General features: G+C 38.9%; 1 protein-coding gene across 1 annotated transcript in view; it reads left to right on the top strand.

The window, feature by feature from the left end:
• Positions 1 to 24,943, top strand: part of ABCA6 (ATP binding cassette subfamily A member 6) — a 59,911-nt gene that overhangs the window by 10,103 nt on the left and 24,865 nt on the right. The window contains exons 7-20 of the mRNA XM_047081515.1: positions 133 to 274; positions 1,061 to 1,246; positions 5,457 to 5,604; positions 7,401 to 7,566; positions 11,662 to 11,720; positions 15,053 to 15,163; positions 15,566 to 15,741; positions 15,953 to 16,072; positions 16,329 to 16,467; positions 17,003 to 17,093; positions 18,010 to 18,149; positions 21,648 to 21,764; positions 22,790 to 22,973; positions 23,361 to 23,527. Coding sequence (XP_046937471.1) covers positions 133 to 274; positions 1,061 to 1,246; positions 5,457 to 5,604; positions 7,401 to 7,566; positions 11,662 to 11,720; positions 15,053 to 15,163; positions 15,566 to 15,741; positions 15,953 to 16,072; positions 16,329 to 16,467; positions 17,003 to 17,093; positions 18,010 to 18,149; positions 21,648 to 21,764; positions 22,790 to 22,973; positions 23,361 to 23,527 — 1,946 coding nt within the window. The remainder of the gene's footprint in view (positions 1 to 132; positions 275 to 1,060; positions 1,247 to 5,456; positions 5,605 to 7,400; positions 7,567 to 11,661; positions 11,721 to 15,052; positions 15,164 to 15,565; positions 15,742 to 15,952; positions 16,073 to 16,328; positions 16,468 to 17,002; positions 17,094 to 18,009; positions 18,150 to 21,647; positions 21,765 to 22,789; positions 22,974 to 23,360; positions 23,528 to 24,943) is intronic.

Genomic DNA, 24,943 nt, shown 5'->3' on the forward strand with positions numbered 1-24,943 from the left:
TAACATTTTAGTTACTAATCTAACTAGGCAGATAGAACGGTAAACATTGTATCATTCTTTAGGTTTTTGGTAGGTTTTAACTATTTCCTAATGAAGTTAAAATAATTGAAATAACTTTTTGTTTTCTTTTAGGCTCTCCTGGGGCTTAATCTATGCTGGCTTCATCTTCATTATTTCCATAATCATTACAGTTGTCATAACATCTACCCAAATTATAGTCATGACAGGCTTCATGGTCATATGTACACTCTTTTTCTTATACGGCTTGTCCTTGGTAAGTGCATACATTTATTACCACGTTCTCTGCTTTAGGTCGTAGCTAGATGTAGTAAAAATGAAGTTCTCTGGAGGTCATTACAGTTCGTTATTTCCTTCGTGTCCGCTTTGTGTGCAGGTGTGTGCGTACTTGCTTGAGAAAGTCTCTAGGAGTTGTTGAGAAGTTGATCTAGTATGAAATACAATTGGACCTCTCTTTTGCATAAAGTCTGCATTAATGAAACGATGCCTCAAAAAGAAAAAAAACCTTGACTCTAAAAATATTTTGACTCTAAGACTTTTCTAGACGGTTCATGAGGATGCGCTTGAGGGGCGGACCTGTCTCTTCGTCCCAAAGGTTCCCCATAACATGGTGGCTTGCACAGTATCTCCCTCTGACACTCCATCTTGCCCTCTCTTCCCATGTCACCCCTCTTCCTTCATAAAGCAAGAGCCTCTACACCGCCCCCCCCCCACCTCCCAGGGTGTTTCCTGGAGAGGGTACATAGGTGTCCTTTCTTAAGACATTAATGTGGTTTCTTTGGGTGTTTCCAAGCGTGCACATGTATCCTTGTCCTCGGTGCGCACAGCTTTCCCCCTGCCCTTTCTTCAGCAACTAATGCCTAGCAGTTGAGGAGAGCAAATAAGGATCCTCTTTACAAAGGGGTTGAGGGAAGGACTGAGCATTGTGATGCCTTGATATCTTCATCAGCGTCTCACTGATAAATATTTATGTTATGATCTAGACATCCGTATTTATTGTGTAATGGCTGTTTAATGGCTAGACGTCTTCTCTCTCTTTCAGATAGCTTTAGTGTTCCTGATGAGTGTGTTGCTAAAGAAAACGGTCCTCACCAATTTGGTTATGTTTCTCCTCATTGTCTTCTGGGGGGGCGTGGGATTCGCCGCATATTACAGACAACTCCCTTCCTCTCTGGAGTGGATTTTGAGTATCTGCAGCCCATTTACCTTTACTGCTGGATTGAGTAAGGTAGGAGCCTAGTTAATTCTTTATTATTGAACTTTCAAAAGAACTTGGTACTTCATAACTCTTCATGGTTGCAAACACTTTCTCTTTTTTTAATGTTTACTTATTTTTGAGAGAGAGAGAGAGAGAGACAGGGCGTGAGCAAGGGAGGGGCAGAGAGAGCTGTCAGCACAGAGCCCGACGTGGGGCTCAAACCCAAGAGCTGTGAGATCATAACCTGAGCCAAAGTCGGATGCTTAACCAACTGAGCCAACCAGGCGCCCCTAAGTGCTCTTTCAAATTAGCAGCATTTATGCTAAACAATTCTAGCCTAAGACTAGATTTGAGAATGTTATTATTCCAGTGTAGAAAAATCATCATCACATAAGGAAGTTTGAATAAGAACATCTTGAATAAGACAGAGTTTCCCCTCTCAGGTGTATTTTCATTCGGAAGCATTTTCTTCTTGTTTCTCATATGCAGCTATTCACCTTTCTTTTTTTCATTATTTATTTAAATTCAAGTGAGTTCACACACAGTGTAGTATTGGTTTCAGGAGTAGAACCCAGAGACTCCTCACTTACATATGACACCCTGTGCTCATCCCAGCAAGTGTCCTCCTTAACGCCCATCCCCCATTTAGCCCACCCCGCCCTTCCACTTCCCCTCTGGCACCCTTCAGTTTGCTCTCTGTATTTAAGAGTCTCTTATGGTTGGCCTCCCTCTCTGTTTTTATCTTATTTTTCCTTCCCTTTCCCTATGCGCATCTGTCGCGTTCCTTAAATTCCACATACGAATGAAATCATACGATATTCGTTTTTACTTTATATAATGAAGGCATTCTCTATTAAAAACTGTGTAAACTGCTTTTGGAAACCTCAAATCTGAAAAGTTGTCAAGACTATAAATACAGAGCGTAACAAACAGGTACTAAGTGTATCAAAACGCTCATGAGCTAGATCAAGAAATAGAAGGATGCCACAACTCCACTCTTTCCTCCTGAAGGTAAAAGTTTTGTGATCTTCACTTCCTCATCCCCACCTAATGTGTGTTCCTAAGCCTAATTTTTTAGTGTTGCCTGTTTTTAGTGTTGCCTGGAAATCTTTTCCAGTTTTTGACTACTATTAACGCTGCAAAAAATCCTTATGCATCTACCCTAGTGAATATGGGCATTCAGTTCTGTTCGGTACAGACCTCAGAGTTGGATAGTAGGATCTAGGATACATACATCTTAATCTTCATAGCTACTACCAAGTATTTTTCCAAAGTGGTTGAAACAATTTACTTTTGCACCAGATGTTTCGAGTTACAGTGGTCCCGAATCTTTACCAGCATTTGGTATTATTAGTCTGCCAAATTTTAGCCATTCTGGTGGATCTGCAATAAAAATCCTTGGGGTATTAATTTGCATTTTCCTGATGTTTGATGAAATTTCATTCTTTTTCGTACGCTTAGTGGCATTTTGGGTTTTCTCTTTTATAAAGTGTCTATCCAGGTTTCCCCCACTTTTTTTTTTAACTGACTTTTAGTCTTTTCCTTATTGCTTTGTAGGAATTTCTTACATACGCGAGCTATGAGACATTTGTTGCTGACATATTTACTTGCTCAATGGTGCTTTTAATGAGCGTTTTCTTTTCTGTAGAGTGCTTTTGTATCTTTAAGAAATCATTGCATTCCCCCAAGGTCATAAAGATATTCTCCCAGGGGTGCCCGGGTGGCTCAGTCAGTTAAGCCTCTGACTCTTGATTTTGGCTCAGGTCATGATCTCTCAGTTCACGGGATCGAGCCCTGCATCCGGCTCTGAGCTGACAGCGCGGAGCCTACTTGGGATTCTCTCTCTGTCCCCTCTCGCTGCTCCTACCCAGCTCACCGGTGCACATATGCACATGTGCTTTGTCTCCCCAGATAAATAAATAAGCTTAAAAAAATTTTTTTTCTAAAGTTTGTCTCCCATGTTCTTTTCTGGAAACTCAATTGATTCTACTTTTACATTTGGATATAAAATCCATTTCAAAATAACTTTCAGATATCTATATGTAGAAGCAATATTAATTTTTCTACATGAATATCCAATTTCTTCCACTTAATTTGTTGAAAAGACCATCCTTTCCCTGGACAGACTGCTATATTTCCTTTGTCAGAGCTCAACCAATCCTGTATTAACCCATCTGTCTACTCTTGAACTGTTGCTACATTATCTTAAAATTGTTTTTGCTTTACGTGTCTTGATATATGGTGGTAACAGTTTTACCACTTGATTTTCTTCTCCAAAGAGAGACTTTTCTATTCTAGGTTCTTTGAATGGTGTAAGTTTTAGAATTAACTTATTGAGTGATACACACGCATATGTATGTGTGTACAAAGCTGTTCACGTTGGGATGCAGTTTGATTTTTTCAATCAGTTTCAGGGAAATTGACACTTTTCTTTTGATCATGAATAATATATCTTCACATTCATTTGCTCTTTGTAATTTGTTTTAAGTATTGAGAGCCTTGCACATTTTTTTATTTATTCCAAATTTTATATCCCTTTTTTAATACGTTTGATGCCATTATAAATAGCATCTGTGTTTAGATTCTTATTTTTAAATGTTTGTCATAAATGTAGAGAGATACAACTGATTTCTGTATATTGGCACTGTATCCAGTTTCCTTGCTATATTCTTTAAAACTAAGAGCGCCTGGGTGGCTCAGTTGGTTAAGCAGCCAACTCCTGATTTTGGCTCAGGTCACGATCTCATGGGTTCGTGAGGTCAAGCCTCACATTGGGCTCTGTGCTGACAGCACAAAGTCTGCTTGGGATTCTCTGTCTCCATCTCTCTGCCCCTCCCATGCTCTCTCTCTCTCTTTCTCTGTCTCTCTCAAAAATAAATAAATAAATAAATAAATAAATAAATAAACAAACTTTAAAAGCTAGTATTTTTCTAGGTTTTATCTTGGGATTTTCTTATGCATAATCATGTCGTCTACAAATAATGATAGTTTATTTTTTTCCTTTTGCAGTTTTTAATGCTAGTTACTTATTTTTCTTGCCTTATCGAGGAGACTGGGACCTCCAGTACAATGTTGAATAGAAATGCAGGCAAAGGAAAAGCTTTCGACATTTCACAAAAAGGATGATTTTTGGTATTGGTATGTGTACATCTATTTTGCCAGGTTTAGGAAGATCGCTTATCTTCTCAGTTTGCGAAGAGAATTTCTTTATTATATGTGGGTATTGAATTATATCAAATGCTTTTTACTCACCTATTTTACTAACCAGTTCACTTTCTCCTTCAATCTGGTTTATGTTGAATTGCATAGAGTGATCTTCAAATGTCAACCCAGGCTTGTATTTCCGGAATAAACTCAACTTTGTCGTGAAACGTTAACATTTTACATAAGTGGAGTTTATATTGTCCAGTGTGAGGAACTGGGCTTGGGAGCTGGACTTCATGTGTTGAATTCAGCTTTGCCACTCCTACGTGATTTTGACTTTGCTTGGTTAAGCCACTCAGTTTCTCTGTGCTTCAGTTTCACCATATGTAAAATGCACATAAAAATAACACAGCCTAGGGGCACCTGCGTGGCTCAGCCAGTTGAGCGTCTGACTTTTGATTTCAGTTCAGGTCATGATCTCATGGTTTGTGAGTTTGAGTCCTGCGTCAGGCTCTGCGTTGACAACGTGCAGCCTGCTTGGGAATCTCTCTCCCCCTCTCTCTCAGCCCCTTCCTCTTTCCCTCTCTCTCTCAAAATAAATAAATAAACATTTAAAAAAATAATAAGGCCTACCTTATGAGGTTATGATAAGGATTAAATGAGATATTATAAAAAGCCTTAGAACAACATCTAGAACATTATACCTATTGTCACATGACAAAATTATAAACATATCTTTATTTGCCGTAATAACTAGAAAAAGTTCTCTTATCATTATCCAACTAAGATGCTTCAAATAATTTTTCATATTCTTTCAAAAACTTGTGTTCTTTTTGCTGCATAGAATAGATATTTTGCAACATTGCAATGACTTTATGAAAACAAGAAGATGTCCTATTTTTAGAACATTTTTTTTTAAATCGGTATTTCCTTCCACTATTCCTTTGTTGTCAGATAGAAATAGTTTCACCAATAACTTCATTATAAGGGCTTTTTAAAAACCTGTTTAATAAAATGATAAATCTTGCTGCCACACTGGATTATTTTTGTGTTTAATTTAAGTACTTATTAATGATTGTTTTTGCTTGAATCTTAGATTATCCACTTGGATAGTACTATGAACGGTGTAATTTTTCCTGACCCTTCAGGAGACTCCTATGTACTGATAGCAACTTTTTCTGTATTGGCTTTTGATGCGCTTTTCTACCTGGCATTGGCATTATATTTTGACAAAATCTTACCCTGTAAGTAAAAGTGGCTTTTCTTCGACCTCTGCACATGTTGATCACATTGTAGGTTTTTACTTAAGGTTATGTAAATGTACTTAAAGAAGTAAAGAATAACAGGGGTGCCTGGGCGGCTCAGTCGGTTAAGCATCCGACTTCGGCTGAGATCATGATCTTGTGGTTCATGAGTTCTAGCCCCGTGTCAGGCTCTCTGCTGACAGCTCAGAGCCTGGAGCCTGCTTTGGATTCTGTGTCTCCCTCTCTCTCTGCCCCTCCCTGCTCACACTCTGTCTCTCTCTCTCAAAAATAAATAAACATTAAAAATTAAAAAAAAAAGAAGTAAAGAATAACAAATATTTCCTATCACAAACTGAATGAGTTCTTTATTCCTGCTTCATAGTTTTAGCAGTTTGAAGGAATTTTCATGGGAAAGCAATTAGTCTTCTGCTTTTAATAATACACATTATGAATATTCAGCGATTAAATAATGGTACTTTTTTCAAGAATCCCTGAAAGTGTTTTCAAAGAATGATATGTAAGACTTGTTTCAAAATGAGCTGCAATAAATTAATTCCCCACATGGTTTTGGCAAGTGTCGATCTATCGTATGGTGGAAGGTGTTTAGTAAGTAGTTCTTACAAGAATGTGGGGCAGATTGTGAATTGAACATCCAGAAAGGGCCCCAGGTCTGGAACAATCAGGTTCTCCCCTACTCCCTCTCCTTCTTGGAGGACCACTTCACAAGATGACATGTCCATCCTTTAAGGAAGTAACAAAATAAAAATGATGGGGCGCCTGGGTGGCTCAGTCGGTTAAGCGGCTGACTTCAGCTCAGGTCATGATCTCGCGGTCCGTGAGTTCGAGCCCCGCGTCGGGCTCTGTGCTGACAGCTCAGAGCCTGGAGCCTGTTTCAGATTCTGTGTCTCCCTCTCTCTGACCCTCCCCCATTCATGCTCTGTCTCTCTCTGTCTCAAAAATAAATAAATGTAAAAAAAAATTTTTTTAAATGAAAGAGGACGTTCTCAGCCTTATTCTGAAAAATTTTTAATCAGTTGTTCATATTTACAGAACTATATTACCCAGTTAAATTTTCTCTATCTTACCAACAACCAAAAATATCACAAGTGCAGACTTCCTGCCCACATGCTAGAATCAGAACACTTTTTTTTCTTGCACAATCTTATTTATTTATCTTACTTTTTATGTTCTTTCCACTTTGTATTTAACCCTGTCTTCTACGCTTCTATGCAATTATTTTATATATTCCTATCTTTCTGTCTCTTCTGGTTTAATATCTGAAAGCCCTTAGCAACAAATACTACTTCTGTGTTTTACATTTGGAAAATGACAGTGTATTTATCCTGAACAAATATAATTTCTTCCTGTACTTTACATACACATTCCATAGGGACTTCAGTACCACGTCCAGTCGTATTGTTGCGATCAAGGGATTTCTGAAGTCCACAAACATGTTTCCAGTTATTTTTATGTGCCATATTAAGGCCTTCCCCCCTAAGTGTTCGGTTTCATTCATTCTAAATATATTTTGGACCCATTTTATTCAAGCCTTTGTATATGTATATTTATTGAAAGTTCTATGGTACTGTTTGGCTTTTGTGATAATATGTTATTTCCTTTGAATTTTCATTGTTTACTTCATGACCAGTTTTCTTTTCAATAATAAGAAGTTATAATGAAAACAATTTCTCTATGATGCTTAAGTCTAAGACACTCTGCACTATTTTGAATAAGGCTTCTTTGCTCTTGGTTCTAATGTTAATGATCCAATATTGTATTGCCTCTTGATGAATTAGGTGGAAATGAACGCCATTACTCTCCATTATTTTTCCTGAACTCGTCTTGTTTCCAACACCAAAGGACTAATAATAAGGTCACTGAGAAAGAAATAGATCCTGAGCATCCTTCTGATGATTGTTTCGAACCTGTAGCTCCAGAATTCCAAGGAAAAGAAGCCATCAGGTAATCACACTTATACCAATATATGGGTGCAAGGCAAACTTGAACAAAATATTGAAGAAGAAATTTGTCTTTGTGAATGTCACTTTGAATTCTTCCACATGACCACCAACGGCTCTTGATTGCTCCTTGAAAGGAAAATTCTCTTTGCTTCGCTCCATATAATGTTACCACGTCACCCGCCATCTTGTCTCCCTCCTTATTTCTAACTTTTGTCTCATGCCTCTCTTTCATGCTTACTCTTTTCTTTCTCCAAATTCCTTCCTCTATAGTTTCTCTGGCTTATGTGATATAATGGAAGAAGTAAGAAACTTGGACTCAAAAACTTTTAGACTTCAATACCACAATGCCCTCTCATCTGATGTGTAATCTGAGAAAAAAAAAATGTGTAAGTTTCTCTGGATCTCCCGCCCTGTAATGAACAAGAGTAATATTTACTTTTTAGGATTGTTTGAAATTCATATAAGGAGTTCTTAAAATATCTCTGCCATCAGATCCTACCTCAAGCGATTCTAATTCAGGGAGTATGGGCTTCGGCCCAAGAATTTGCAGATTTTTAAGAAGCCCTATAGGTTTTTCTAATGTGCCCTAAAATTGAAGAGCCAGAGGGTTTTAAATATAAACCAGTCATTTAGCCGAAATTCACACAGTGCCTGCTAGGAACCAGACACGCACTTAATACTCAACCAAAGCTTGTAAGGTGGGCACTTCTATTTGGCCCATCTTATAAATGAGAAAGGTGAGGTTCTGAAAGGTTAAGTCTCTTGTCCAATGTCACGCATTCATAAATGGGGAGCCAGGATGGGAATCCAGAGTCTGTCTATTCTCTTAGCCCCTGGCTACTGTAGAGATGTCAGGAGGTGAAGGAAGAGGAATAAAATGGCACTATAGCTAGGAAGTGATCTATTTCTGCCTAAGACAAAGAGCATAAGGTGAACTTACATACCTGAACTTCATCCTTCTAATTCAGACCCTATTTTCTGTTAAGCTTCCTGAGGGGCCACAGCTCCTACCGACCTCAGCTCTATGAAAACATCTATCTGAAAGAGAAAGGCCAAGTGAGGAATAATCCCCCAAAACTCAATGTCCTCAGTTCCTCTTCACTGGTTGAGAACACAAAAAATAAACTCTATTACTGTTCAAATTATAATAACTTTCAGATGTAATCTTCCAAAAAAGTCTTGAGGTTAGTTATGTAGATCAAAAGATGTTTGTTTTTCTACTTCTGCAAAAGAGAGAGAGTAAAATGTCCTCACCCGCCATCTTTGTTCCCCTTACTTCCCAAACCTGACCCATCTATGCAGCGTTAACTCTAGAGGTCCCTGTCTCTTGGTCTGGATTCTTTACTAAAGTGGAGGTTGGAGCCACTAACAAATCAGGAAAGAAAAGTCATCTGATCCAAGACCTCTACACTAAAGCGTTTGACTCCATTGCAGGACAACTCACCCCAGATCCACACCAAAGTAGCAAACCAGGCTTAGGTGCCCAACCTTGTAGCTCTTCAGTGACAAGTTTCTGTACATTTCAGTCACCAGTGAAGCAGGTTCTGGGGCTTCAAGACAGCCTCAAGTTGACTGTTTACCACCCAACATTAGACACTGTTCCCAGTGCATACGTCTTAACTCTTCTTTCCTCATAGCGCCCCTTTCTTAGGGAAACCCTTGCCTTCCCCACCACTAGACAAGTGTCAACACTATCACAATCAATCCCAATATGTTGCATGGATCTAGAAGGTACTACTGTAATGATTCCCTTTTTCCCAGGTGGTCTCCCCTTTATATGCCAATGGACACTTCCTCTTTCCCTTGCAGCCTGTGAGCTATACATATCTGAAAGTATAGAGGAATTCATGCAGAGCTCTAACCAGAATCAAGATCATGGCTATGTAAAAATACCTATATTTTATTCAAAACTGGCTCCCTCTCACCCATTACTGCCTCCTCCCAATTTTTCCTTCTCTGGGATCACTTGTATGCACAACCGTCCATTCCTATAACTTTAGCCCATTCGTGCAACATTCCCAGAGCGTAGACAGGATGTCTGCCCCAAATGGCTATCTTCATCTCTGAAATCCAAAAACAACCGGCTACTCCTAAAGGGAAGTTTCTTTAGTAAAATAAAACATTAAGGGGCACCTGGGTGGCTCAGTCGGTTGAGCATCTGACTCTTGATTTTGGTTCAGGTCATGATCCCAGAGTTGTGGAATCAAGCCCCATGCAGAGTCTGCTTAAGATTCTCTCTCTCCCTTTGCCCCTCTCCCCTGCTCATGAATGATCTCTCTCTCTCTCTCTCTCTCTCTCTCTCAAAAAAAAAAAAAAAGAAAAAACCCCACACACATTAAAACCCCACTTCAATGGGTGTCCCACTGTGGTCAGATTCAGCACCATTTTAAGCCTTTCTCTTTTATATTTCCTGACTCTTTGGTGTAACCCCACCCACTGCCAGTCCTGGTTGAATAATTGTCCTTACTTTAATTTTGATCCATGCTCAGAAAAGCGGTTGACCAAATTATTTCCCTTTGAATTAAAGATGCCACCGTACATGATCTTATGTAGTCATGACATCTCTAACTTGTCAGAGCCTGGTTCCTGCCTCTTCCTGTATTAGTTCCCTTTGGGATTCTAATGTTCATTCAAGTTTGGTCATTACCCATTTAGAGGGGTGTGTGTGTGTGTGTGTGCATGTGTGATATTCGAATGAAACCTTTAGATGTGGGAGCCTAATGCTGGGAGGAAAGGATAGGGTTAGCATTAGGTTGGTGTAAAAACCATGAGAATCAACGAGATAACCCATCAAGAGAGTCAAGAATGGGAAGACCATCATGTACCTGGAGAACACTGTGGAACACCAAGATAATGTGTCTGGCAAAAGAAGAGGACCTTACAAGGAAACCAAGATGAAACATTTAGGAAAATAGGAAGAAAGCCAGTAAATCCAATGTTACCTTGAACGTAGACATTTTCAACCAGGACACCGACACCAATAGCGACCCATAATCCAATAAGTAAGGAAAGAGAAGTCTTTGTTGCATTTAATAATTAGGGGGCCACTAATGATTTCAGTATGAGGAGGTTCACTAGAATAGTGGGTTCAGAGTGATCGAGGAGGAAGTGAGAAAATGGACATGGAAAGAATTTGCTCCTGTTTTAAAAAAATTTTTTAAACATTTTTTCATGTTTATTTTTAGGGGGGGGCGGGTCGAGAGAGATTGGGAAACAACAGAATACAAAGCAGGCTCCAGGCTCTGAGCGGTCAGCACAGAGCCCACTGCGGGGCTCGAAGGGGCTCAAACTCATGAACCAGGAGATCATGACCTGAGACAAAGTCAGGCACTTAACCAACTGAGCCACCCAGGTGCCCCGAAAATATTTTTTTTAATAAGAGGAGGAGAGGGGCGCCTGGGTGGCTCAGTCGGTTAAGCATCCGACTACAGCTCAGGTCATGATCTCACGGTTCATGAGTTCGAGTCCCACATCAGGCTCTGTGCTGACCGCTCAGAGCCTGGAGCCTGCTTCTGATCCTGTGTCTCCCTTCTCTGTTCCCCCCTGCTCGCACTCTGTCTCTCTCTCTCAAAAATAAATAAAGATTAAAAAAAATTTTTTTTCTAAAGAGGAGGAGAGAAATCTGATTGTATCCAAAGCAGAGTACAGGCCAAAGAGAAGCCATCAGAGAGGAAACTATAGAAAATGCAGGTGACAGAGGGTCTGATGAATGAACAAGGTTGAAAGGGGTGGGAGGGGATGGGAGGGCATGGGAGAGGGTGAGAGGGGAGAGTTAAAGAGTGCAGATTAACGAGCTGATTGTGTACAGAGTAGAAAACATCCAAAGACAGAAGGTGAGAACCATTCTAAAGTGTTCTGCTTCTCCAAGCAAAACATTAATAATTTAACTGTAACTTTCTAAAGCGACTTTTATTTTCTCTCTTGGGGAAAATGCTCACTCAAAAGCAAGTCTCTGTCTTTCTGAGCAGACTGGTTATAGCATCCCTTATTTCACATACGGGGGTTGGTGTATCTGTCACTGTGACTGGGGTTGTTCCTGACCTCTGCTGCTTTCACTTCTGCGTTGGCTGAGTCAACACCACTCCTGTCATTGCAGAATCAAAAACGTCAAAAAAGAATATACAGGAAAGTCTGGAAAAACAGAAGCACTGAAAGGTAAAGAGAAACGTTTCATTGTTTCATTGACTTCTTTATTGCAAAAAATGGGGAGAATTCCACGTGAAAAATGAGCACATGCACACGAGCAAAACAGAAAAAGAAAACAGAATACAAACAAGCTAACGCCACCATTTGGAGATTAACTGTGATTGAGAACTGGCTATAAAATCCTTCCAGGTGTTTCATGGATTCACTAATTTACAGGAATAGGGCCATGCAATGAAAGGTATGATTTCACTTTGGTTTTAAAGACAGCTTGCTAAAAACAATGTTGTATTTTATTTGCACTGTGAGGAAAGACCATCTAGACGTAAAATTGATATATATATTTTTATACTAGCCAGGGACTTTATATAGTTTCTATGCACTGGTGAGATTAACTAAAACAAGGTGAGTACAAACAGGGGATTGCTGGAGGGGAGGTGGGCGGGGGGGGGGGATGGGTTAAACGCGTGATGGCCATTAAGGAGGGCACTTTTGGGGAGGAACACTGGGTGTCATATGTAAGCGATGAATCACTGGGATCTGCTCCTGAAACCAAGACTACACTTTATGTTGATTAACTTGAGTTTAAATAAATAAATAAATAAATAACTTGAGTTTAAGTAAATAAATAAATAAATATTAAAAATAAATAAAACAAGGTGAGTAACCCCATTGACCATGAACGAAATTTCACAAGTGACCATCTCCACGGCAAACACAGTTAGAAGTTTGAATGAACCAATGCATCTGATACTAGATTCTGACAAATAGTTTTCGGTAACAAATACTTAGGTAAGATCCAAGTTAGTGGCCTCATTTTATAGAGGACAGCCTGTGTTTATTAGTAATGATTTTTAGGAAGAATGTGACTGATTTTTACAAGAGACGGGAAACCTGAGAAGTTACATAGAAGAGCCAGAGACCTTCCCTAAGGTTCATGGCATTTACTTTTTAGTCCGTAGTGTGCCTTAACTCAGTCTCACTTACCCTCTGAGGTCATTTCTCACTTTCAGAATTTTCTGTACCCGTGTCAGCAAATTTGTTCTCCGCCCCGCCGCCTACCCCCAGGTTTTTCCCATCCAATACCATCTCGATCTGTGGTTTCTTTCTTGAATTTTCGCCAAGGATACATTGAAGTCTTTTTTAAATTTGTCATTTCAGTTTTCCAGCGTGCATTATGAACCACTTTTGTACTCGTCAATAACCGTGAACGACTTTTTACAACATCTTCAAAAAAATTAAAAAATTAGAAGTGATGAAAATCACTGCGTAGAAACGCTATATGAAATCAACAGTTCCAGGGGCTCTTGGGGAAGTAATGGGGAGTTGCATGCTCTCAACCTTCTCCCCTCGCAGTTACTTCCTGTAGCAACTTTGGAACACCTTTGGGAACACGCTTTGAAGCCCTTACCCGCAGCCCGGCTTTCACTGGCTAAATGGGATTCCCATGTGTGGACACCTCAATTGACTGACACTAGCGAATGAAATTTGGCTTGTTTCCAATTTTGTCCTTATCATAAAAAGAAAAAAAAAAAAACACTAGGGGGTGACTGAGTGGCTCAGCAGGGGCTCAGGTCCTGATCTCAGGTCCATGAGCTTCACATTGAACTCTATGCTGTCAGCTCAGAGTGGCTTTGGATCCTCTGTCTCCCTTTCTCTTTGCCCCTGCCCCACTCGCTTTCTCTTTCTCTGTCTCAAAAACAAATAAATTAACGTTAAAAAAACCCCACCGTAATAAGCCTTCTTGTTTAATCATTGTGAATGTAATTGTGGATACAAATTTCTAAAAGCAGATAACTCAAAGGGACTATATTTTTAAGATTTTTATGCATATTTCAAATCATTTCCCTCCAAGGTTATAAAAATGCATACACTTGTGGGAAGAAGCAATAATTAAAAGCAACAGCAGTAATAATAGGAACATTTAAAGTTTATTGACTTCCATGGAAACAATGATAAGTGAGTTACACTGACTTTTTCACTGAATCCTGTCAGATAAATAGTATCTCTCCCATTTTGCAGATGAGGAACTGAGGCTTGTATTTCTTTTTTTCCAGTTAATATGGGTCAGTTCCAGGATAGAGATCATCAGTTTTCTCTTACTTTTGAAAACGTCATTTTTTCCATTTATAAACAGTAAATGTAAAACTTGTTAATGTGCTTGTTTAGTTCTCCCAATATTATTTATTAATTAATTCATCTTTTTGATGAGTTTAAAAGCCTGTTTCATTAATCTTTATTTTTTCTGTTTACTTTGGTCCATCTTAGGCTTCTTTTACATTCCATAGTCAGTGTGTCCTAAAGCAATAACATATTATTTTAATTATTATATTTATCCCAGTGGTGTTACTCTATTACTAACATATTACTTTAATTATTATAGTTCTCCAATACTAACATATTATTTTAATCATTAATAATTTTAATATCATGTGGCCAAGACTAATTCCTTATTATTCTTTCATTTTTCTTAATTATTGGAGCTTATTTTTCCAATGATTTTTAGAATCTTTGAAACGAATTATAAGTGGTGTTTTAATGGATTGGATTACAATAGGAAGAATTTTCCCTTTACATGTAATTATTATTCCTAGTACATTTAATGGTTGAGTAAAGTGAACCTCATAGTGTTTAGTTCATCCAAGGTCATCCAGATAGAAAATGAACGAACTGGAATTCATCCCAGTTGTTAATTAATTTCATTAATGTCTGAAAGTAGGTCACAAATTTAACTGAAGGAACCTGATCTTTTAGACTTAATGTATTATAAAATTCTTAAGAATTTCATCCAACGACTTTCCAAAACAGAATGTGGTTTTCACTTGGTGGTAGAGAAAACAAACAAAAAATAATAATGGAAAGGATTCTTAGGTGAATGACTTTCTTCTACTGACCTGTAAGTGCAAAAGGTTTGTAATGAAAGATAGAAAATTTATAACAGGGGAAAATATAATTTTTGGTTGATATATTTTAAAAGGTAATTAATGTCATGAGAAATGTTTATCATTTAATATTTGAAATGTAGGCTAGAAAAGAATACAGAATATGATCAAAATCTGTATATATATTTACATGTTCACATATGCACATGCATATACAATGGAAGTGATTGTGTTCCAATGTTAATATTTGAAATTGTAATTAATTTGGTCTTCTTAGGTGGTTGTATGTATTTCCAAATACTGTACAGGAAGCATGTTATTTTAGCAGCCAGGAGAATATTGGATAAACTATTGAAAGACTTGAGAATATCCAACTAAAATTAATTTTTTGTTCTATGTTTAGAACCAAGCCCTTTCTAACGCCCTCTTATTTTTAATGTTAATATTCTATTCTAAAAACAGACTTACTCCTTGACATATATGAAGGGCAAATCACAGCAATTCTGGGTCATAATGGAGCTGGCAAATCTTCATTACTAAACATCCTTAATGGATCGTCTGTTCCAACAGAAGGTGAGCAAAAAGAAATTTCTCAAAGGCAAGATGTGCAGTGATAGAATGAGGTCATATGTTGCCTTTCTTATTTTAAGGTTAAATTTGACTGTGTAAGAGCAAATAATGTTTGTTTATCTAACATTGCTTGCCAGACTCCATGATTTTGAATATATCTCATGTTTCCCAGGTTTTCGTGAAAAGCATTATCCTTATTCCATTGTTATGTGATATTCCAGGGAAAATATAGACCACCCTGAACATATATTTATGTTAAGGTTAATCCAGAGTTGTTGATAAATTACAAAGTCATTATTTTAGATATTTGTGGACATAATGCCAATGTTTTCCTGTAGAAGATCTTAAGCATTAATAAACACTCTCTCTTCCCAATGTTAAATTATTTTTAACTTCTGTGTTTAGGATCAGTTACCATCTATAATAAAAATCCCTCTGAGACACAAGACTTGGAGGAAATCAGAAAGATGACTGGCGTGTGTCCTCAATTCAATGTTCAATTTGACATCCTCACGGTGAAGGAAAACCTCAGGCTGTTTGCTAAAATAAAAGGGATTCGGCCACAGGAGGTAGAACGAGAGGTAAAGGACCATGCCTTGGATTAACAGGGTAAATTTGCCAAGCTAAATCATGACCACAGAATTCCCCTCAGGGATTTACCTACCCGGTCAGGAACAAAATTTAGGCAAAGAGGTCCTAGTAAAAAATACAGATCTACTGCTGTCGTGGACGGTTAACATCGTATAGTCCGCATCATCTTGGATTTTAAGTGTTGTGTGTTTTCTTGCGTAGGTACAAAGGATTTTATTAGAATTGGACATACAAAACATTCAGGACAACCTCGCTGAACATTTAAGTGAAGGACAGAAAAGAAAGCTGACCTTTGGGATTGCCATTTTAGGAGATCCTCAAGTAAGTGTGGCGATGCGTGCTGTGGAATGTGGACTGAATATTAGTAAAAAGTCGGGGTCTCCTTTGACCCCTAAAAGTAGCAGAGGTGTCATTGTAATGTGTCAAGAGAGACTCCGCTGGTAAACTACGATTGTAAGCATTCTGGAACATAAACGCTGGGTAGTTATTATTATTTGCTGTTTACTGTTCTCCATGCTACCATGTGGAAATAGTTACCGCGGGAGAGAGAGATTTTATACGTTGTCATCCTCTGTAGATTTTGCTCTTAGATGAGCCAACTGCTGGGTTGGATCCCTTTTCAAGGCATCGAATGTGGAGCTTCCTCAAGGAGCACAAAGCAGGCCGTGTGATCCTCTTGAGTACCAATCTCATGGATGAGGCTGACATCCTGGCTGGTAATTGTTGGTGTTATCTCAGTATTACGATAAAGAATTGGGGAAATGCGTTATCTCTAGGGCAAGCGTTGTGCTCCCGTGACCTCGGCGAACCTTCCGTGTCATGGCCGCCGTCTGGGGAGTCTAATACCCTATAGAACTCCACACCGACTGGATTATGACCGCTCATGAAAAAAAAAACCGTGATTGTTTTAGCTTTCAATGAGTCTAAACGTTGAAATCAATATATGTGGGGTTGAAACATATCCACTTATTGTTTGGCCTCCAGAATAGAAAATGGGCCAATGGAATTTCTGGGATTTTTTTTTTTTTCAAGAATTATTGGAGGGCGCAGACATAGACTAGAATTCAGAATTTCATTTTAAATGCATCAATTTTAATGGGTATTTCAAATTTTTAAAGGCGTATTCAATATATTCATTTCCTGTGGAACACTTTTCCTTTGGAAATCTGAGCTTTGGTTCCTCACCTGTATTTTCTAGTGAGGGAAAAAATGACTCCCAACATCCTTTCTCTCTTGCTTCTTTTTAATCAGATAGAAAAGTGATCATGTCCAATGGGAGACTGAAGTGTGCAGGATCTTCTGTCTTTTTGAAGAGAAAATGGGGTCTTGGATATCACTTAAGGTAAAGACTTTGGGGGTAGATTGGATGTACGCATATCTATGTTTTCAATGCTGGTATATCAAAAAGGCAGACCATTATGAGGGCCAACTGTCCTTGTGCTCCGTATTTGCCAAACTAGTGACTAGTCCTCCCCGAATGTTTTTCTTGTCTCCTTGTATCTCCGGTAATGCTAATGATATGCAAAATTGCAAGATTAGAAGCCCAGGCTGACAGCTCCCAGGAGGGCTGGGCCACTTTCCAGGTACCTGCTCTGTGCATCCTAAAGCCATCCTCAGCCTCTGTCTTCTTCCCACCCTCCACTTCCCCCCGGCTGATTCATACAATCCTGGAACATAGTTTCATTCTTTCATTGGGCACAAAATGAAATAGTTTCAGAAGCTAGTATCAAACGTGGGAATAAATCTGGTGGCAGAGAGGAAGAGTACCGTGTCTAACCAGAAAGTGTGCCTAGGTGAAAAGAATTAAAAAAAAAAAAAAAAAACCCAAACCTGAAAACCTTATGTCCAAACAAAACACACACATAGGCCAAACCTCTCTGTTAGTCACTAATTCCCGATACCTGCACAGTCTGGTGTAGTAATTATTTTCCCTAAGCAATTCCTTCTGCCTAATGTTCTCACCTGTCTCTGCTTTTCTTCCTACTGGAAGTATAGTTTCAATTATAGCATGTATTTGTTTGTCTATCTGTAGTTGTTCTGAATTTATACACCTTCTCTGTATAGGTCATAAGACTTGTCAAACTGATGGTATTATTATTATTATTACTTCTGTTGTGGTTATTATTATTTTACTCATTTCGTTTGTCCCCTAAAGCCAAGTAAAGCGGTACTCAAAGGCTAGGTATTCAATAAAAGCTCTTCTTTTGTGACAGCAGTAGAGAAAACACAAATCAATGATCTTTTCTTTTAAATATTAGTTTGTACAGAAATGAAATATGTGATCCAGAAAAAATAACATCCTTCATTAATCATTACATCCCTGATGCTAAATTAAAAACAGAAAACAAAGAAAAGCTTGTGTATACCTTGCCTGTGGAAAGGACAAATAAATTTCCAGGTAACTTTAGTACGATTATAGTGGAATGAAATTTGGGAACAAGTCTTTACCCCATTCTTACAGTTTTCATTATTTAAGTGGATTTGGATTTGGTTTCTCTGAAAAGCAGAACTCGAGATGAAGACTTTAGTGCAATATGTTTGGTAATTGATGTCTAGAAACACCAGCAGGAAATGGGACATGAGAGTGGGAATGGAAGGAAGCTAGGGAAGTTTGCATTATTGAATAGGTGTTTGCAATAAGAATGTGAGATATAATATCACTGGCGTAAATAAATGAATCGGAGAGCAAGGGGCTCGGAGTTATGTCACCAGAGGGGTGACAAAGCTGGGGTGTTTATTCACCGCTCCCTATCCTTCATCAGTGAAGGGTTGCTTCCGGGAGCATGACGTTTCTAACCCATATGGCTTGTGCTCAACATGAACTCAACATACTTCAGAGCCCAGAAAAAAATGCCATCAGACAGGTGTTAATAAGCAGATTTACTGTGTCTAAGTGAGTACAGAAGAGATAGGGGTGGGGCATCGGGGTGTCTGCTATAGATTCCCTTTTGTATTTTAATTTCATTGTGCATAGATTTACTTTGCAGGAAGAAAAAAACCCCATAGTTTATTTGTTCCACAAAAGCGTTCCCCCTGGGTTCTGTGTGTTGGGTAGCAGTCCCAACCTAGGATTTGTTCCATAAGTAATTCTAATAATCGCTAACTCTTTCTGCAATGTTTACTGCGGGTCAGGCACTATTCTACTAGTTTTGGACATATCAACTATTGAGTCCTCACAACTATTCTATGAGGTGGGTGCTAGAGTTTTCCCTGTCTTAACAATGAGGAGATATATCTCAGTCTTTTTTTATTTAAGCAGCTTCCCTTTTGTTTGAACATTTAGCTTATTAAAGGTTTAACTCTCTGCGGGGCTGATTTACACAGACTCATTTGGGTGACTGGATCTTTTTAAGCAAATACTCAGGAATTCAGATTTAGTCTCACCCCCCAGATAAGGCAGCTCTCTGTGTCCTTGTAGGAGCTGGAAGATGATGTTCTCACGTCCCCAGGCTGTACTATGTTATTCTGGGACTAATGTCCAGTGAGATACAACTAACCTACCTTCTATTTTGGTTGGGGAAGGAGAAGAGTGAGTTATGTGCTGACGCCACCATGAGAACATGTCACACCAGAGTCCCCGGCCTCTGCAAGTCCAATGGCACACATATGTCCTGTACAAAATATGGAAGAGATAAATAATACATATTTATTGGGAACTACTAAAGAAAAGACACTTCTCGAGGCACTAGTGATGCAGAATTAAATAAGACATAGGAGTCCCTACCCTCACAGAGCCTACATTCCATTGGATGGGGAGAAGTGGACACACACAATAAGCCAAGCTATGTTACAATTTTATAATACAATAAGAAACAAGGCCATATGGGTTACAAAGATGACGAATGTCAGTCTGGGGTTTATACAGTGTCAGAAGTCCCAAAGAAGAAAATGATCAAAAGCATTCCAAGCAGAGGAGGGAAAGAGATGTTGGAGTGCAGTGAGTGCAGGAGGACACTGGCAACTGGGGATGGGTAGGGTTGTAGGGGTGGGTAGTTAGAGGCTCGCTCATATAGAGCTTTAGAGGTTGTCATGTGGTGTTTGAATTTTATTTTAAATGCACTGAAAAACCACTGGAAGTCGTTAAATGGGGGATTGATGTGATGTGACTTATATTTTCATTCTCGGGCTATACAAGAGCACTCTGGATATAGAGGAAGAAGAGTAGACATTGGGAGACCAGCCATGTGACGGGTGAAAGGTGATGATCATTGGGCTACCATGGTACTGGTTGAAAGACGGATAAAAGTCGTTGGATATGAAACACACATATATTTTAAGTTTATTTACTCATTTATTTTGAGAGAGAGAGAGACAGCATGAGCAGGACAGGGCCAGAGAGAGAAGGGGAGAGAGGATCCCAAACAAGCTTTGCACTATCAACGCTTGAACTTAGGAAGTGTGAGGCCATGACCTGAGCCAAGACCAAGAGTCAGGCACCCCTGAAACATATTTTGAGATAAAGTCAAAGAATCTGGATGTTGGCCAGTCTGTGGAGCATGAGGAAAAGTGAAAAATCCAACAGGACTTCTAGAATTTTGGTTTGAATCACCAGGTGGAAGGTGGTGTCATTTATTGTAAAATGAGGAGAGAGACAGTTGGATAGGATGAGAAGGAGGAATTGATGTTCTGTTGTAGCAAGTTTGCTTTGAGATGCTTTTAGACTTCAAAGGGGAGAGGTCAAGTGACTATACATTTGATTATAGGATATTGCACATCAGAGAACACTCAAAGTAAGAATTGAACTTGGGAATCATTAGCATACAGATGGATTTAATGCAAAGGGATTGGATTTGAGTGTATGGAAAGAGAAGGTGACCTCGGACTGAGCCCTCAGGACAGAGTAGAGGAAGAGTCAGAGAATGGTGGAAATCAAGAGCCTCCCCCCCCCCCCCCCGCCCATGAACTTGAAGGAAAAACAAAAGAATATGTACATTTTTACTAACTCAAAGGGAACAATGTTTGTAGAAAGAGGAAGTAGTCAACAGCTGTGAATGTCACTGAGCTGGACCAAGACAGAGACAGAGAAAGAGATGGAGCAGGGAGACGTAAAATAATTTTTTAATAAAGCTTTTGTCCATTGACTTTAAAAATTGGAATCACTGATGGCCTTGGAAAGAACAGCTTCTGTGGAAGGATAGGGGTAGCATTTGGATTTGAGGAGTTCAGTTCAATAGGATGTGACAAATTGAGTTCAGTTCAATAGGATGTGAATTGATTTGAAGACAAATCTATGTGACAAATCTACAAATAGATTGTAGAGTAGACAAATCTTTGAGCCATGGGTACACGTGTGTGGTGGGGGTGGGGGAGTGGGAAGGAGATTAGGTTTTTGTTGTTGTTGTTACTTGTCTTTATTTACTGGATGACTTTACAGCATTATGCTTGCTGTTTGAGATGGCCCAGTAGATGTCGGAGAAATTGATGATACAGGCCAGAGAAGGGGAGACAATTGCTTTAGGAAGTCTTCAAGATGCCCGAATGGGATGGAATTGGGAACACAAGTCAAAGAGGTAGCCTTGGTGGGAACAGCTATACGTCTTCCACCCATACAGAATGAAGACCCAGAATATGGGTAGAAATACACATTGATTTGTGGTGTAGAGGGGAGAAGATAATGTTCTTTCTGATTGCTCGTATTTCTTCAAAGAGGTATTCTGGAATTCATGAGCTGAGAATAGAAGGTAGAGTACAGATGGTTTGAGGATAGAGGGGAAAGTTCTGACATACTCATTTCAGAGAACATTCTAATAAAATGTTGCTTTTGCTTACTGTGATAATCCAAAGACATATATTTTCTGAACAACATTCTGGATCATCTCCTAAATAAGCATTAGTTTACTGGGTTTTGTTATCAATGTGGTATTTAAAATGTATCTATTCCCATCTGTTGCCTTAGACCTTTTCAGTGATCTTGATAAGTGTTCTGACCAGGGTGTGATGAGTTATGACGTTTCCACATCAACTCTGAGTGACGTCTTCATGAAACTGGAAGGAAAACCAACTATCGAACAAGGTAGATTTGTTGTATAAATAACAGAAACTCAGTTTCCAAATAATCATGTATTCATTTAGTATTTGATAATGTCTTATGCATGATTTACACTAAAGAATGTGAATAATTCCACATTTGACTCTGCTGTTTGGGAAAGGCTGTCATTATTTTCTAACATCATTACTAGGACTGAACACAGCTCCCTTCTTGGAATATACCAAATTTCCCTTTGCGGACAACTTGCTTCCCATGTCAGCAGTTTTTCCCCATCCCCCAGATGCTCGCTGCTTCTTGGATATGTTGAGGATGTGAAAGTGTCTTGACCAAGGTCATGAAGTCTGAGCAGATGTCTCCCCAAAATTGTTCTTAGCTTGTCTGTGTACAGAATTCCACCAAGGTCTTAATGGGGAAAAAGCTAGGATCATCTCCTATGTATTTTGATGGGTGATAATAATAAAAGCAGTCATTTATGGAGATGCTATGCCTGAAAATTGGATCAATGTATGGATATAGTGCATTAGCTTTCTACAATAGCCTTTCCCAAAAAAATGCGATTGGCATCATTTTACATAGGAGAAAACTACACCTAAGAGCACTTGAGTGATTGGTCCCAAATAATGATACTTATAAATCATGTGTTTGGGAATCAGGTCCACGTCTGGTGGTTTCAGAGCCGGTAATCTTTTGCCTCCATTTCAAAATTATTGACAACTTATTAGCCAACATGTAGGCATCAATGATTGGTTATTTCTATGGAGAATATTTCTTGAAATCCCTCAGAATATTGTTACATACGGAACCTTCTATGCCTTATCAAAGGCTTGGCATAATGAGGTCACCCTTTACCGAATGTTTTTTTGGGTATGAATTTAGTTATATTTTATCACTCAGTTCATTGAATGTGGATGTCATAAATATAATTCGTTTCTTATATTGTTTCCTTTGTAACTATCATAAAACAATTTTTAATGTTACTAAAAAGAGAAAACTGTGATGCCCAAGGATGGCATTAATAATGTGTTGTGTGTGTGTGTGCGTGCGTGTAGATTTTGAACAAGCAGAGGTGATAAGAGACACAGAAAGCCTACATGACATAGAGCCAGCTTGGTCTTCTCTCCCTGAAACGCGGAAGAATATGAGCGACTTGGGCCTCTGGAAAATGCAGATTTGCGCAATAGCACGGCTCCGTTTCTTGAAGTTAAAACATGGAAAGAAAGAGCTTCTGACCTTGTGAGTATCAGAGTACCGCAGTTTTGTTAGTGAGTTTCAAGAGAGGGTTGAGTCAGAAGACAATTTAAAACTAGAACATGGTACCCAACATTCCTGCCAGAAAATGGATAAATACAACATTTCATTTTACTGACAGCAGTAGAAATGCCTGCATGGCAGCACTTGATTGGCCTTATACATAGGTCTGTTTAATTTTTTATGGTTTGACAGCCTGGTGTTTATACAGCAACACCTTTTTGTACTGTGTGGCATGCTAAGGTCTGACTTTCAAAATTTTAGCAGCCGTAATCATGGCTGGCATAGAGTTGGCACCCAACAAATATTTGTGGGATATCTGGCGCAAATGAAATTGCTACAGATACATGGTTATTTTTTCTTTATTGGTAGACTCTTGGTATTTGGAATTGCAGTGTTCCCTCTGGTTGTGGAAAAGATACTTTATGCCATATTATTTCAAAAGAGTGATTGGGAATTTAAACCTGAGCTGTATTTCCTCTCTCCTGGACAACCCCCCGAAGACCCTCGTACCAGCTTGTTGATCATCAATAACACAGGTGAAGAGAAACACAAGACTTTAATCCAGAACTGAGTTATTTTTATGGAGAGGGGAAAAAAACCAAATCCTAAGACAAGAAAATGTGCATTTAGACTTCATTTATAGAACACAGCTGAGGAACTATGCATATTTGCTCTGATATTGGAGAGGATAGTGATGGTGGGATAAGACAGAAAGAATGTGGGTCACTAGTTAACCTAGTTCAAGAAGAACTACCTATCTCCCCGACTACCCCAAGCTATTATGTGAGAGGGAAATAAATTTATGTATTGATTGAACCACTCTATTTGAAATCTCTTCGTTGCCGCAGCCTAACCTGTTCCATAAATATTATACACACTGATTGACATGAAAAGAAACACTTTTATACCCTATGCCCCTCCAATAGGATCTAGGAAGATTCCTGAAGACGGCTTGGTACCCAGGCTCTTATTTATTCTAAATTATGGGTAATTGGTTTTGTCTCACTTCTTATTTAACTTTGAGGAAGCTTTTGTTTCTGCCTAAGATGTCACACACACACACACACACACACACACACACACACACACACATTCAGCATAGGAGTCCTCTCTTGATGAGTAACCCAGTCCATCCCAATATTCATATATGTCTGTGACCTGGGGTTATAGGTTCTCCTCTTTAAACAAATGTGGCCTTTTAATTTCTGTTTCTCATTCTCTTTTCAATTTTGGTTTTAGAAAGTAAATTTTATTCACTCTGCTACCTTAAAATGGGAAGTCTTGCTACTGGTGTGTATTTTATTTCTAAGATCCAGAAATTTTCAGGCTATGACTGCCAGCCTATTCATTTTTGTCTTTCCGCCTATTGTTATCTCGTGTGTAAAGCTTCCTCTCCAGTTGTTCTAAGAGCAATATACTTGGATTAACTTGTTTTATTTTCCTTCCCTGGACTCAGTTGTGAGGTGTTTTGTGATTTAAGTTTGAGGCTTCTATGCTGTCTTGTTCCTCTTTTCTCAAAATATGATGCTTCTTGGTAAGATGTTCATCTTTAAATCAAAGAAGCCCTGTTTGCCTAAGTGAATGTGGGTAACCGTTAAGGTTTCCTTCCTCAGGTGACTGTGGAAATGGAGTGTCACACTCTCAGGATGCATGGAAAGCTTATTTTCTATGTACACATTTCCTTTCCCACCTGGTGGGAATCCTAATTCCTCTGGGGCTTGACCCAGATGAATTTTCTGATCCCAGAACCCCTTCTGAGTCCCAGTGTGAACTCCATTTTGAAGTCCAAATGAGCAAAAAACGAGAGTCCTCCCTTGTTTCTTTTTCCATTCCATCCTGTCCTTTTAATTGTCTGGAGTTACTTTCAATCTTGCCCTGTGGTTTTCCCCAAATAGTATCTCTTAACAAGTAAATCTGGGGACTTGTCTCCTGGGGACAGCTGTTCCGTGTGG

The sequence above is a fragment of the Lynx rufus genome, unplaced genomic scaffold, assembly GCF_022079265.1.
Source record: "Lynx rufus isolate CCGP_SWC_20201006 ecotype Redwood Valley unplaced genomic scaffold, mLynRuf1.p SCAF_18, whole genome shotgun sequence".
NCBI lineage: Eukaryota > Metazoa > Chordata > Mammalia > Carnivora > Felidae > Lynx > Lynx rufus.